At 50.0% G+C, this 15,470-nt stretch overlaps 1 protein-coding gene across 1 annotated transcript in view; it reads right to left on the bottom strand.

Moving 5' to 3' along the window:
- Window positions 1-15,470, bottom strand: part of LOC139569678 (CSC1-like protein 2) — a 92,665-nt gene that overhangs the window by 142 nt on the left and 77,053 nt on the right. The window contains exons 17-23 of the mRNA XM_071391087.1: window positions 9,398-9,484; window positions 8,388-8,453; window positions 6,149-6,311; window positions 4,539-4,644; window positions 2,132-2,299; window positions 1,370-1,485; window positions 3-44 (exon numbers count right to left, since the gene is read on the bottom strand). Of these exons, the coding sequence (XP_071247188.1) occupies window positions 3-44; window positions 1,370-1,485; window positions 2,132-2,299; window positions 4,539-4,644; window positions 6,149-6,311; window positions 8,388-8,453; window positions 9,398-9,484 (748 nt within the window). The remainder of the gene's footprint in view (window positions 1-2; window positions 45-1,369; window positions 1,486-2,131; window positions 2,300-4,538; window positions 4,645-6,148; window positions 6,312-8,387; window positions 8,454-9,397; window positions 9,485-15,470) is intronic.

The following is a 15,470-nucleotide window of genomic DNA, read 5'->3' as shown; positions in this document are numbered from 1 at the left end:
GCTGGACGACCGTTCTGTACACCCTCCACATTCTCCGCGTCAATCTGGGGGGGGGGGGGGGGGGGGGGCAAAGAGATGGGAGAAAATAAACACACACAATTATAATACAGTTGAAGTCGGAAGTTTACATACACCTTAGCCAAATACATTTAAACTCAGTTTTTCACAATTCCTGACATTTAATCAGAGTAAAAATTCCCTGTCTTAGGTCAGTTAGGATCACCACTTTATTTTAAGAATGTGAAAATGTCAGAATAATAGTAGAGAGAATGATTTATTTCAGCTTTTATCTCTTTCATCACATTCCCAGTGGTTCAGAAGTTTACATACACTCAATTAGTATTTGATAGCATTGCCTTTAAATAGTTTAACTTGGGTCAAACATTTTGGGTAGCCTTCCACAAGCATCCCACAATAAGTTGGGTGAATTTTGGCCCATTCCTCCTGACAGAGCTGGTGTAACTGAGTCAGGTTTGTAGGCCTCCTTGCTCAGTAACGTGTCCATAGAGACAACCCTTTACAGAAATGTTGTAATATTTTTTCTTTTTGGGGGGGGGGGATTCCCCCTAAAGGGGTCCTAAAATTCTAAATCAAATAGCTAAATGTTCCATGTTATGACCATCTTAAAACAATTCCATAAGTTATGACCATCTTAAAACAAGTCCTTAAGTTATGACCATCTTAAAACAATTCCATAAGTTATGACCATCTTAAAACAATTCCATAAGTTATGACCATCTTAAAACAATTCCATATGTTAGCTTGGATAGTCTACAGGCAACAGACTGAAGAGCAGGCCAGTGTAAGGGAGAGAGAGAGGAGGGGGGGGGGGGGGGGGGGTAGGCAAAACTGTGTTCATATGCCTTGGTAAGCTGTATCTCGCAATGTCTAGTCTTGTATGCCTCTCAAATTCCCCTCAGTAGCCTAAAGTACACCTCTTCTTCTGTGGTTTTATTTAAAATTACACAACTTTCCCCAGGTCTTCCTAGCCCATCATCTAGTTAGGATACAACAAGGAAAATAATCATTCGTTTTGTGATAACTGCACTGTAATTTAATTTGTGGGGAAAGCATCGTTTTTCGGTTAAGGATTGTTCTTAACGTTAACGATCCCAACGTTGTTTAAACCGTTTAAACGTTATCACCCCTGGCCATTAAATCCTGTAGAACCTACGTTTCCCCCAATGAGATGTTAAGATTGTAATAACTTACACTTGTCTATAAATGCATAATATGACTCATATTGCATACAGGAGGATCCTTATGGTACAAGAGAATTTGTTCTCAATTACATTCCTGGATAAATTAATGAAATAGAAAACACTTTAACATTATAAATAAGGAGAGTCTCTCTGGCTGGTGTTTTTACCTTGTAGTTGTGAGCGCTGAGATATTTGAAGTGTCCGAAGCAGACATGGGACAAGCAGACGATGATGGTGATGATCAGAACGATGAAGGTAAACATAGAGGTAGGGGCGGAGAAACCTGAGAGAGAGAGAGAGAGAGAGAGAGCGATGAAGAGGGAAAAAGAGAGAAAGAGAAAAAGAGAGATGTAGAGAGAAAGAGATGGAGATGAAGAGAGAGATGAAGAGAGAGATGGAGAGAGGAAGAGAGAGAGAGAGAGAGGAAGAGAGAGATGAAGAGAAAGAGAGAGAGATGGAGAGAGAGAGATGGAGAGAGAGAGAGAGAGAGAGATGGAGAGAGAGGGAGCGAGAGAATCAACATGTCAGTAGGATGCGTTCCCTATGGTCCCTAGTCAAAAGCAGTGCTCTACGTAAAGAAACAAGTCGCCATTGGCCCTGGTCAAAAGCAGTGCACTACATCGGGAATAGGGTCCCATTTGGGGCTCCCGAGTGGCGCAGCGGTCTAAGACACTGCATCTCAGTGCTCGAGGCGTCACTACAGACCCTGGTTCGATTCCAGGGCTGTGATTGGGAATCCCATTGGGCACCCATACAATTGGCCCAGCGTCGTTAGGGTTTTCCCGGGGTAGGACGTCATTGTAAATAAGAATTTGTTCTTATCTGACTTGCCTAGTTAAATAAAGATTCAATACATTAAGGTGACACACCCTATATATATGAGATAGTCTGTTATGACCCAGAACGGCCACTAGATGGCGACCTCGTACCTGTGCGGAGAGTGGAGAAGAACAGGAGCCAGAAGAGACAGAGGATGGGTGCTGCCACCACCTGGTTGACGGCCCCAGAGTGGATCTTCTTGTCCAGCTTGGAGGGAAGGTAGGCATAGTACATGTTGTAGCGATCTGCCAGGTGCTTCAATAGCATGTACATCAGACCTGGAGAGAGGGAGGAGACGAGAGAGGAGAAGGAGGAAGGGAGAGAGATAGAGAGGAAGGGAGAGGAGAGAAAGACAGAGAGGAGAGGGAGGAAGGAGAAGAGAGAGAGAGAGGGAGGGAGAGAGGGGGAGAAAGGAGGAGAGCGAGAAAGAGGAGAGAGGGGGGGAGAAAGGAGGAGAGCGAGAAAGAGGAGAGAGGGAGGGAGAGAGGGGGAGAAAGGGGGAGGAGAGCGAGAAAGAGGAGCAGAGACAGACAGTGAGTCTAACTATCTTCTCCATAAGCCTCCCTTACAGGGGTCCTCTTCCTCTTCATTATGGGCGGCAGGTAGCCTAGTGGTTAGAGTTTAGGGACGGCAGGTAGCCTAGTGGTTAGAGTGTAGGGACGGCAGGTAGCCTAGTGGTTAGAGTTTAGGGACGGCAGGTAGCCTAGTGGTTAGAGTGTAGGGACGGCAGGTAGCCTAGTGGTTAGAGTGTAGGGACGGCGGGTAGCCTAGTGGTTAGAGTGTAGGGGCGGCAGGTAGCCTAGTGGTTAGAGTTTAGGGACGGCAGGTAGCCTAGTGGTTAGAGTGTAGGGACGGCAGGTAGCCTAGTGGTTAGAGTTTAGGGACGGCAGGTAGCCTAGTGGTTAGAGTGTAGGGACGGCAGGTAGCCTTGTGGTTAGAGTGTAGGGACGGCAGGTAGCCTAGTGGTTAGAGTGTAGGGACGGCAGGTTGCCTCGTGGTTAGAGTGTAGGGACGGCAGGTAGCCTAGTGGTTAGAGTGTAGGGACGGCAGGTAGCCTAGTGGTTAGAGTGTAGGGACGGCAGGTAGCCTAGTGGTTAGAGTGTAGGGACGGCAGGTAGCCTAGTGGTTAGAGCGTTGGGCCAGTAACCGAAAGGTTGCAAGATCGAATCCCCGAGCTGACAAGGTAAAAATCTGTCGTTCTGCCCCTGAACAAGGCAGTTAACCCACTGTTCCTAGGCCGTCATTGAAAATAAGAATTTGTTCTTAACTGACTTGCCTAGTTAAATAAAAGTTAAATAAAAACAATTATTGTCTACCCCCCAGCTCCTCAACACTGTCTACCCCCCAGCTCCTCAACACTGTCTACCCCCCAGCTCCTCACTGTCTACCCCCCAGCTCCCCATCACTGTCTACCCCCCAGCTCCTCAACACTGTCTACCCCCCAGCTCCTCAACACTGTCTACCCCCCAGCTCCTCAACACTGTCTACCCCCCCAGCTCCTCAACACTGTCTACCCCCCAGCTCCTCAACACTGTCTACCCCCCAGCTCCCCAACACTGTCTACCCCCCAGCTCCCCAACACTGTCTACCCCCCAGCTCCTCAACACTGTCTACCCCCCAGCTCCTCAACACTGTCTACCCCCCAGCTCCCCATCACTATCTACCCCCCAGCTCCTCAACACTGTCTACCCCCCAGCTCCCCAACACTGTCTACCCCCCAGCTCCCCAACACTGTCTACACCCCAGCTCCTCATCACTGTCTATCCCCCAGCTCCCCAACACTGTCTACCCCCCAGCTCCTCAACACTGTCTACCCCCCAGCTCCTCAACACTGTCTACCCCCCAGCTCCCCAACACTGTCTACCCCCCAGCTCCTCAACACTGTCTACCCCCCAGCTCCTCAACACTGTCTACCCCCCAGCTCCCCAACACTGTCTACCCCCCAGCTCCCCATCACTGTCTACCCCCCAGCTCCTCAACACTGTCTACCCCCCAGCTCCCCAACACTGTCTACCCCCCAGCTCCTCAACACTGTCTACCCCCCAGCTCCCCATCACTGTCTACACCCCAGCTCCTCAACACTGTCTACCCCCCAGCTCCTCATCACTGTCTACCCCCCAGCTCCCCATCACTGTCTACCCCCCAGCTCCTCATCACTGTCTACCCCCCAGCTCCCCATCACTGTCTACCCCCCAGCTCCTCAACACTGTCTACCCCCCAGCTCCCCATCACTGTCTACCCCCCAGCTCCTCAACACTGTCTACCCCTCAGCTCCTCAACACTGTCTACCCCCCAGCTCCCCAACACTGTCTACCCCCCAGCTCCTCAACACCACTAAATAACATTTGAAAACTGATGGAGATGCGCAGAAAGAACGGACGGAGAGAAGCAACCGAGTAGACTAGCGGCTGGTTAGGGGATGATGCTGGCTGACCACAGCTCACCCTGAAGGGGGCGATAAGCCAGGACAATACATCACCTCACTAAACCAGTTAGTAACAGTGGACCACAGCTCACCGAAGGGGACGATGATTGGACAGGTGATGCTGTATGTCATGACCACAGTGAAGACACACATCATCCAGGCGTAAGCCGCCCCGAACTGGAACTCATACGCCTGGTGCTGCAGAGCATAGAAATAGAGTTACAGAACTCATACGCCTGGTGCTGCAGAGCATAGAAATAGAGTTATAGAACTGGAACTCATACGCCTGGTGCTGCAGAGCATAGAAATAGAGTTATAGAACTGGAACTCATACGCCTGGTGCTGCAGAGCATAGAAATAGAGTTATAGAACTGGAACTCATACGCCTGGTGCTGCAGGGCATAGAAATAGAGTTATAGAACTGGAACTCATACGCCTGGTGCTGCAGAGCATAGAAATAAGAGTTATAGAACTGGAACTCATACGCCTGGTGCTGCAGAGCATAGAAATAAGAGTTATAGAACTGGAACTCATACGCCTGGTGCTGCAGAGCATAGAAATAGAGTTATAGAACTGGAACTCATACGCCTGGTGCTGCAGGGCATAGAAATAGAGTTATAGAACTGGAACTCATACGCCTGGTGCTGCAGAGCATAGAAATAAGAGTTATAGAACTGGAACTCATACGCCTGGTGCTGCAGGGCATAGAAATAGAGTTATAGAACTGGAACTCATACGCCTGGTGCTGCAGGGCATAGAAATAGAGTTATAGAACTGGAACTCATACGCCTGGTGCTGCAGAGCATAGAAATAAGAGTTATAGAACTGGAACTCATACGCCTGGTGCTGCAGAGCATAGAAATAAGAGTAATAGAACTGGAACTCATACGCCTGGTGCTGCAGAGCATAGAAATAGAGTTATAGAACTGGAACTCATACGCCTGGTGCTGCAGAGCATAGAAATAGAGTTATAGAACTGGAACTCATACACCTGGTGCTGCAGAGCACAGAAATAGAGTTACAGAACTCATACGTTTGGTGCTGTAAAGTATAGAAATAAAATATTAGAACGGCAACTCATTCGCCTGGTGCTGCAGAGCATAGAAATAGAGTTATAGAACTGGAACTCATACACCTGGTGCTGCAGAGCACAGAAATAGAGTTACAGAACTCATACGTTTGGTGCTGTAAAGTATAGAAATAAAATATTAGAACGGCAACTCATTCGCTTAGTGCTGCAGAACATAGAGATATAATTATAGAATTGGAAAACTTGATGATGCAGAGAGACACACATTAACAGGAGGATATTATCATATGTCCTTAGGGAAGCCTCAGTTCAACAAAAGCATAGCTTGTCATGGTTGGGGTTCATTCCATTTCAATTTAGGAAGTAAATTGAAATTCCAAATTCCTCATTGTTCTCCTTATTGGAATTTCAGTTTACTTCCTGAATTGATTGTTTTGTAATAAATTTGACCCCCGACCCAGTAGCATTTAACCAGAGAGGAAGAAGTGAAGCGGGAGGCTCGACTCCTCCCCCAAATCTCTACATTTATTCTCATCGTTGGAGCGGTCAGTCGACTATCTTGTCACTTTGATATATCTATGTGCATCCTAGATGCGATGTAGTTTATTATGAGATGTAGTTTATTATGTGACGGAGGTCTTCCTGGCCACCAGGTGGTGCTCCTCTACTCACCCTCTTGACGTTGCGTCTCTCGGCAGCAGAGCGGGCCAGACACAACCGGGTCATATACATGAGCAGACCAGGGATCCTCAGCAGATCCATGGCGTTACCGATGAACGCCGACGCGATGACATAGTTCACAAAGAACGCCCCGTTGTCAGGCAGGAACACACACCTGGGGGGGGTGGACAGGAAATTACATCACAACAATAACATACCTTTTTCACACTATCGTGCCAACCAGAAACCATACTACACTGGATTGGATATGTTCTGTTCCAGTCACATTACCATTTCCAGCATGTTTGTGAAACGATGTGTGATGCGTAACCAGGCCAGTCCAGTACGTTCCGGCACAATAGTGTAAAAGGGGGTATTAAAGACTAACTTCCTCCTAAAGGATTAAACTAAAACCCAAAGAACAGATCCATAAAGACACAATATGAATGAGAGAATATGGAAGCCGTTCTGATTGTCTGCTAACAATGATCTCCTCTAGCACAAACAAGGCTAAGATAAGAAATACAATGCTAGATTATGAGGGATGGGGGGGAAGACAGGAAATGGCATCACAACAACAATTTAACTCACTGAATCTCAGACCCTAGGCACTTGTGAGACAATTGAATAGGTGTGGTAACTCATTCTAGCCCTATTGGCCTGGTGTGGCAACTCATTCTAATCACCGCCAGGCTCCGACCCCCACAGCCAGGCTCCGACCCCCACCGCCAGGCTCCGACCCCCACCGCCAGGCTCCGACCCCCACCGCCAGGCTCCGACCCCCACCGCCAGGCTCCGACCCCCACCGCCAGGCTCCGACCCCCACCGCCAGGCTCCGACCCCCACCGCCAGGCTCCGACCCCCATTGCCAGGCTCCAACCCCTTCAAATTTAGTTCTGGACCTTAAAGTCAGTTTCACTGCTTTGTTTCATGGGACAACAGGTGGTCTGATTTAGACGTGGGACAACAGGTGGACTGATTTAGACCTGGGACACCAGGTGGTCTGATTTAGACCTGGGACACCAGGTGGACTGATTTAGACCTGGGACACCAGGTGGTCTGATTTAGACCTGGGACACGAGGTGGTCTGATTTAGACCTGGGACACGAGGTGGACTGATTTAGACCTGGCACACCAGGTGGTCTGATTTAGACCTGGCACACCAGGTGGTCTGATTTAGACCTGGCACACCAGGTGGACTGATTTAGACCTAGGACACCAGGTGGACTGATTTAGACCTGGGACACGAGGTGGACTGATTTAGACCTGGGACACCAGGTGGACTGATTTAGACCTGGGACACGAGGTGGACTGATTTAGACCTGGGACAACAGGTGGACTGATTTAGACCTGGGACACGAGGTGGACTGATTTAGACCTGGGACAACAGGTGGACTGATTTAGACCTGGGACAACAGGTGGTCTGATTTAGACCTGGGACAACAGGTGGTCTGATTTAGACCTGGGACAACAGGTGGACTGATTTAGACCTGGGACACCAGGTGGTCTGATTTAGACCTGGGACAACAGGTGGACTGATTTAGACCTGGGACACCAGGTGGTCTGATTTAGACCTGGGACACCAGGTGGTCTGATTTAGACCTGGGACACCAGGTGGTCTGATTTAGACCTGGGACAACAGGTGGTCTGATTTAGACCTGGGACAACAGGTGGTCTGATTTAGACCTGGGACAACAGGTGGTCTGATTTAGACCTGGGACACCAGGTGGTCTGATTTAGACCTGGGACACCAGGTGGACTGATTTAGACCTGGGACAACAGGTGGACTGATTTAGACCTGGGACAACAGGTGGACTGATTTAGACCTGGGACACCAAGTGGTCTGATTTAGACCTGGGACACCAAGTGGTCTGATTTAAACCTGGGACACCAGTTGGTGTAATTACTGGTCAGTATTCCAGACCTTGTAGGGTAAGATTTGAACACCCCTGGCCTAGGGGGGTAGAGGCTAGGCTGCTAGGGTTTCAGCTCTTCCTAAAAGACTACGTAAAAACAAAGACCAGCTGGTTCCATAAGGGACACATCAGAGAATATGTAAGCTGTTCTGATTATAGACAGGTCGAAGATAGATAACTGTTACAAACACCACTAAGATAAGACTGACAGCTTTAGATTCCGAGCCAGAACGTGGCCAGCAGAGACCACAGTGCATAAGGTAAAGGCTCAAAGCTCCCTAGATGGCAGGAACCTAGGAAGAAACCTAGAGAGGAACCTAGGAACTGCTACTTACTCAAACCTCACAGCAGCGTCAGCCAGGAAGCGCTTGTCAAACAGCCATCGGAAGAAAACGTCCAGACTGGAATGAAGAAGGAAACAGTTGAGTTGTCAGAGCGATAGAGGAGGTGGAGTATGATGATCGTATTAGAGTCCATGGGACCATCAAGGGACAGATTCCAAACACTCAAAAAATGGAACATGATGCGAATCTGCTTGGCACTCAGCATTACGGAGATGGATTGTGGGTAAGGACCTGTGGTAGACTAGCGTCCTGTCCAGGGGGTGTACTGTACATCAAGCTGTCTCACTACAGAAACAGGAGATAGACTAGTGTCCTGTCCAGGGGGTGTACTGGTACATCAAGCTGTCTCACTACAGAAACAGGAGATAGACTAGTGTCCTGTCCAGGGGGTGTCCTGTACATCAAGCTGTCTCTCTACAGTAACAGGAGATAGACTAGTGTCCTGTCCAGGGGGTGTCCTGTACATCAAGCTGTCTCACTACAGTAACAGGAGATAGGCTCCTGCCCTATGGGCCATTTCTAGCTCATATACAAGGCTTCTTATAGAATCCCATTGAAAGTACATTTTGGTCCAGGATCTGTGTTCGGGAAACTGTCCCAAAACGTTAACTACTAGCTATGTAGTGAACAAACATACAGTAGATAGAGGAGTTAACTGGCAAAGTAGTAAGTTGTCAACGCCAGGATAGTGGGTTCGATTCCTGGGACCACATTATGTCAAATGTATGCTTATATATGTTTTTATATTTATATATATATATATTGTGACATTGTGGATACATATATACAAGTTCTCATTTACAACTGCGACCTGGCCAAGATAAAGCACAGCAGTTCGAAAAGCACAGCAGTTCGACACACAACTGCTTTGCTTATCTTGGCCAGGTCGCAGTTGTAAATGAGAACTTGTTCTCAACTAGCCCACCTGGTTAAATAAAAGTTGAAATAAAATTTAAATAACAAAAAATAAATATGTTATGAATAAAAAAGACATGTAGTACCTGCTGAGTCCTAGAGAGGGCAGCAGTAAGACCATGAAGATGAGGAAGGTGTAACATTTATGCATGGTTGTCCTGTTCTCTCCAGACCTATTGGAATACACGGAAAGGCAAAACGATCAACATTACACACAACAGCTCTCTCTGTATGGCTCTACCAGGTAAGACAGGTCCCAGATCAGTTTGTGCTGGTTTTGCCAAATTCCTACACACTGGACCATAGGAGTTGGAAAGACGGCATTAAACAGATCTGGAACCAGGCTAGCCAGGTGACAACAGAGAATACTTAAGAGAATGAGAAAATGTAGCTTTTCATTCATTATATTATACATACAGCACAGAAAACATCCACTGATGTCCACTCCAATACTGTAAACACAGAAAACATCCACTGATGTCCACTCCAATACTGTACACACAGAAAACAGTGTGTTTCTTTAGGAGAGTTGTACCAGGTCCAGTGGCCCTAGAAGAAGGTGGAGTAGTGTGTGTGTGTGAGTTGTACCGTGTCCAGTGTGTGTGTGTGTGTGTGTGTGTGTGTGTGTGTGTGTGTGTGTGTGTGTGTGTGCCAGTGCAACCGCAGGGTGCATGCAACCGCAGGGTGCATGTGACCTTGTCTACTGCAGTAGTGCCTAGGTAGAGGTAAGTTGCAACGCCCGCTTACCACGTGCTTGCAGACTCTCGCTTACAGCTTTGCTGCCGCCGGCTAGCCCTTGTGTTGAATTGGGGAGCAGCTTCATGCACAAGTCTCCGCTTGCCGGTACAAAGCCTCTCCATGACCAAGACTCCTGTGGGGCCTCCTCGCAGCGGCACACATTGACGGGTTGTCTTGAAACTCCAGACTAACCCGGCAGGGGGATCTCAGAGCTGCAGTGGGCCCCAGAGATGCATCCGTACAGGCCCACCTCTGTGTGGACACGCCCTGGCAGCCATCCACCACTGCCCCGCTGCCTTGTGGGTTAGTCTGGTACGACTAAAAGTTAGGGGAGCACACCCTGAGAGGAAAGCAGCGTGCTGGCGGTGCGCGGTGGGCGGATGCCAACAGACTGGGGATCCGGGAGCCTCCTGCCGCTGTGGAAGATCCTGGTCGTCCTGGGTTTCCCCCCTTGCCACTGGAATTTCAACCATCCCACAGTGAAGTAGTGCTGTTGGGGATTGCGCACCCTCAGCAGGCACTTTAAATAACTTCCTTGGCGCCGGTATCCACTTCTGACCTCGGTGAAGCCATCAACCGGAAACCGGACTAAAGCCTGGCGGCGTTGGGGTGTCTGGTGACGGGGGCAGGAGTAAATGCACTGGGAGTCCTTCAAATCAGACCCCTGCACGCCAGCGGCACAGGGCTATTATGTGTCGCCAGCAGTTGGGACTTGGCAACTGTTCTCGGCAGACCCCTGTGTGACTGAGCAGCCCTATTTAGGAGCCAGACTGCTCACCCCAGCTGGGGAAAGGCCTAAAAATTGCACTCACACTCCTTCCTGGATAGGCTACCGCACACCTATCGAGAGTTCCACTCAGCGATTGAAGAAAATGCGAAAGAAAAGAATTCCCCTAAAACTGGCGACATGGAGCATCAGAACTCTTCTGGACACTGGCGATAATAAACGATAGACCCCATCGGAGAACAGCTTTAATTGGTGCAGAACAAAGGCGCTACAATATTGACATTGCTGAATGAGTGAGTGAGACCAGGTTCCCTGGATCAAGGTTCCCTGGATGAGGGGGGAGAAGGTTACCTCTTCTTTTGGAAAGGTTACCCTCCGGGGGGGGGGGGGACAACATCAGCAGTGTGGGACTGGCAATTAAGAATAGCCTTTTACCCAACCTCACTGAAACACCTGTCGGTATAAGTGAAAGACTCATGTCTCTCTGTATCCCCCTTAGCCAAGATGCGTTATGCTACTCTTCTCAGTGCCTACACACCAACATTACCATCTGAAAATGAGGCGAAGGACTGCTTCTACCAGTCACTAGATGAGGCCCTTCACCGCAACCCCAGGGATGACAAGATCTTTCTGCTGGGTGACTTCAACGCTAGGGTGGGACAGAACAACAGGATATGGAGCAGAGTTCTGGGTAGGCATGGTGTTGGCCAGCTCAATGAGAACGGCGTGAGACTGCTAACTATGTGCCGAGTATGATCTCATCGTCACTAACATCTTGTACCGACAGAACAACAAATATAAAACATCACGATACCACCCACGCTCCAAACACCGACCACCTGATCAACTACGTCATTGTGACACGTTCTCACACTAATGACGTCCTGCTGACACGTGACATGAGGAATGTTGGACAGATTACCGTATGATACTGGCTACACTCCAGGTGAGAATACGTCCGCCCCCCCCCCCCCCCCAACGCCTGTAGAAGTCCAGTAAGAGGTGTCTGCACTGTACCCGGCTTGAGAAAGCTGCAGTAAGGGACGAGTTCCGTAGATCCCATGGACCCAGAAGTGGGAATCTATCAGCTCAGAGGATCCCATGGACCCAGAAGTGGGCATCTATCAGCTCAGAGGATCCCATGGACCCAGACGTGGGCATCTATCAGCTCAGAGGATCCCATGGACCCAGAAGTGGGCATCTATCAGCTCAGAGGATCCCATGGACCCAGAAGTGGGCATCTATCAGCTCAGAGGATCCCATGGACCCAGAAGTGGGCATCTATCAGCTCAGAGGATCCCATGGACCCAGAAGTAGGCATCTATCAGCTCAGAGGATCCCATGGACCCAGAAGTAGGCATCTATCAGCTCAGAGGATCCCATGGACCCAGAAGTGGGAATCTATCAGCTCAGAGGATCCCATGGACCCAGAAGTGGGCATCTATCAGCTCAGAGGATCCCATGGACCCAGAAGTGGGCATCTATCAGCTCAGAGGATCCCATGGACCCAGAAGTAGGCATCTATCAGCTCAGAGGATCCCATGGACCCAGAAGTGGGCATCTATCAGCTCAGAGGATCCCATGGACCCAGAAGTAGGCATCTATCAGCTCAGAGGATCCCATGGACCCAGAAGTGGGCATCTATTAGCTCAGTGCTCTATCAGGCAGCGGCCCACTTCATTGGCTACAGGAGGTAGGAAACAGCAGGATTGGTTCGATGAGAACTCGGACACAATCACAACCTTACTGGACAATATGCACAAAGCAGACAGGGCCACTTAACAGACCCACATCTGATACCCTCCGCCAGCAATGGTGTGCATCACGCAAGAAAGTGCAAACAACCTTGCATGCTCTGCTGAACGAATGGTGGACGAATAAGGCACAGGAAATCAAAATGTATGCAGACAATTTCTACCATTTCTACAAACTGAGCTAAAGCTATCTATGGCTCTAGAAATCACTCCATCACTCCCCTGAAAACAGCTGATGGTCTGACTCTCTTGACCCACCAAAACCAGATCCTGATGAGGTGGGCTGACCCACCAAAACCAGATCCTGATGAGGTGGGCTGACCCACCAAAACCAGATCCTGATGAGGTGGGCTGACCCACCAAAACCAGATCCTGATGAGGTGGGCTGACCCACCAAAACCAGATCCTGAGGAGGTGGGCTGACCCACCAAAACCAGATCAATAACAACACGGCTCGTGGCGCTGACAGCATCCCGGCAGAGCTACTGAAGAAGGGAGGTTACTACTGACAGCATCCCGGCAGAGCTACTGAAGAAGGGAGGTTCCTGCTGACAGCATCCCGGCAGAGCTACTGAAGAAGGGAGTTTACTGCTGACAGCATCCCGGCAGAGCTACTGAAGGGAGGTTCCTGCTGACAGCATCCCGGCAGAGCTACTGAAGAAGGGAGGTTCCTGCTGACAGCATCCCGGCAGAGCTACTGAAGGGAGGTTACTGCTGACAGCATCCCGGCAGAGCTACTGAAGGAGGGAGGTTACTGCTGACAGCATCCCGGCAGAGCTACTGAAGGAGGGAGGTTACTGCTGACAGCATCCCGGCAGAGCTACTGAAGGAGGGAGGTTACTGCTGACAGCATCCCGGCAGAGCTACTGAAGAAGGGAGGTTACTGCTGACAGCATCCCGGCAGAGCTACTGAAGAAGGGAGGTTCCTGCTGACAGCATCCCGGCAGAGCTACTGAAGAAGGGAGGTTCCTGCTGACAGCATCCCGGCAGAGCTACTGAAGGGAGGTTACTGCTGACAGCATCCCGGCAGAGCTACTGAAGGAGGGAGGTTACTGCTGACAGCATCCCGGCAGAGCTACTGAAGGAGGGAGGTTACTGCTGACAGCATCCCGGCAGAGCTACTGAAGGAGGGAGGTTACTGCTGACAGCATCCCGGCAGAGCTACTGAAGGAGGGAGAATACTGCTGACAGCATCCAGGCAGAGCTACTGAAGGAGGGAGGTTACTGCTGACAGCATCCCGGCAGAGCTACTGAAGGAGGGAGGTTACTGCTGACAGCATCCCGGCAGAGCTACTGAAGGAGGGAGGTTACTCCTGACAGCATCCCGGCAGAGCTACTGAAGAAGGAAGGTTACAGCTGACAGCGTCCCGGCAGAGCTACTGAAGAAGGGAGGTTACTGCTGACAACATCCCGGCAGAGCTACTGAAGAAGGGAGGTTACTGCTGACAGCATCCCGGCATAGCTACTGAAGAAGGGAGGTTACTGCTGACAGCATCCCGGCAGAGCTACTGAAGAAGGGAGGTTACTGCTGACAGCATCCCGGCAGAGCTACGGAAGAAGGGAGGTTACTGCTGACAGCATCCCGGCAGAGCTACTGAAGAAGGGAGTTTCCTGCTGACAGCATCCCAGCAGAGCTACTGAAGAAGGGAGGTTACTGCTGACAGCATCCCGGAAGAGCTACTGAAGAAGGGAGGTTCCTGCTGACAGCATCCCGGCAGAGCTACTGAAGAAGGGAGGTTACTACTGACAGCATCCCGGCAGAGCTACTGAAGAAGGGAGGTTACTGCTGACAGCATCCCGGCAGAGCTACTGAAGAAGGGAGATACTGCTGAAAAACATCAGGACATTTTCATGGCCTTCCACACTATGAGCAGGGAACTACTATGTGGCATTCTACTCAAATGTGTCAACATCCTTTGCCAGTTCCATGATGGGATGACGGCTCGGGTGGCCCTAGGAGGGCAAGAGTCAATGCCCTTTATAGTAAGCATCGATGTGAGGCAGGTGTGTGTGCTGGCACCTGTCCTCTTTAACATCTTCCTCTCACGTGTCACCCAGCTTCTCCACAAGGAGCTTGAGGACAGCAGCGGTGTTGTGGTGGAGGTGGACTTCAGGCTGGATGGAAACCTACACAACATCAGGAGGCTCCAAGCAACCACCAAGGGTTTCGACGGAGCGGGTTCTTGAGCTGCAGGATGCTGATGACTGTGCTCTTGTGGCCCACACTCCGGAAGACCTTCAGTCCGTCCTTGTAGCGTCTGTGAGGGTCTATAGCAGGATGGGACTGTCTATCAACACCACCAAGACAGAGATGGTCTGCCAATGGAGATCCAGCCCTCCACCCACCATGCCTGTCTTCACCATTGAACACGAATCACTGGCAATAGTCCCGTCATCCAAATACCTGGGTAGCATCCTCTCGGAGGATTGCAGCATCGACCTCGAAATTCAAAACAGGATCAAGCAATCATCAGCTGCCTTCTGGAAACTCAGACACAGGGTCTTCCCGAAACAGGGATATCCGCCTCCACAACAAAGTCGCCGTCTATCAAGCCGATGGCATCACCACACTGGTTTACAGCTGTGAAGCCTGGGTCACTTAACAGCTGTGAAGCCTGGGTCACTTAACAGCTGTGAAGCCTGGGTCACTTAACAGCTGTGAAGCCTGGGTCACTTAACAGCTGTGAAGCCTGGGTCACTTAACAGCTGTGAAGCCTGGGTCACTTAACAGCTGTGAAGCCTGGGTCACTTAACAGCTGTGAAGCCTGGGTCACTTTACAGCTGTGAAGCCTGGGTCACTTTACAGCTGTGAAGCCTGGGTCACTTTACAGCTGTGAAGCCTGGGTCACTTTACAGCTGTGAAGCCTGGGTCACTTTACAGCTGTGAAGCCTGGGTCACTTTACAGCTGTGAAGCCTGGGTCACTTTACAACTTTGAAGC

This window comes from Salvelinus alpinus, chromosome 3 (genome assembly GCF_045679555.1).
Source record: "Salvelinus alpinus chromosome 3, SLU_Salpinus.1, whole genome shotgun sequence".
NCBI lineage: Eukaryota > Metazoa > Chordata > Actinopteri > Salmoniformes > Salmonidae > Salvelinus > Salvelinus alpinus.
Note: the sequence above shows the minus strand (reverse complement) of the source record. Positions and strands in the feature narration are given on the sequence as shown.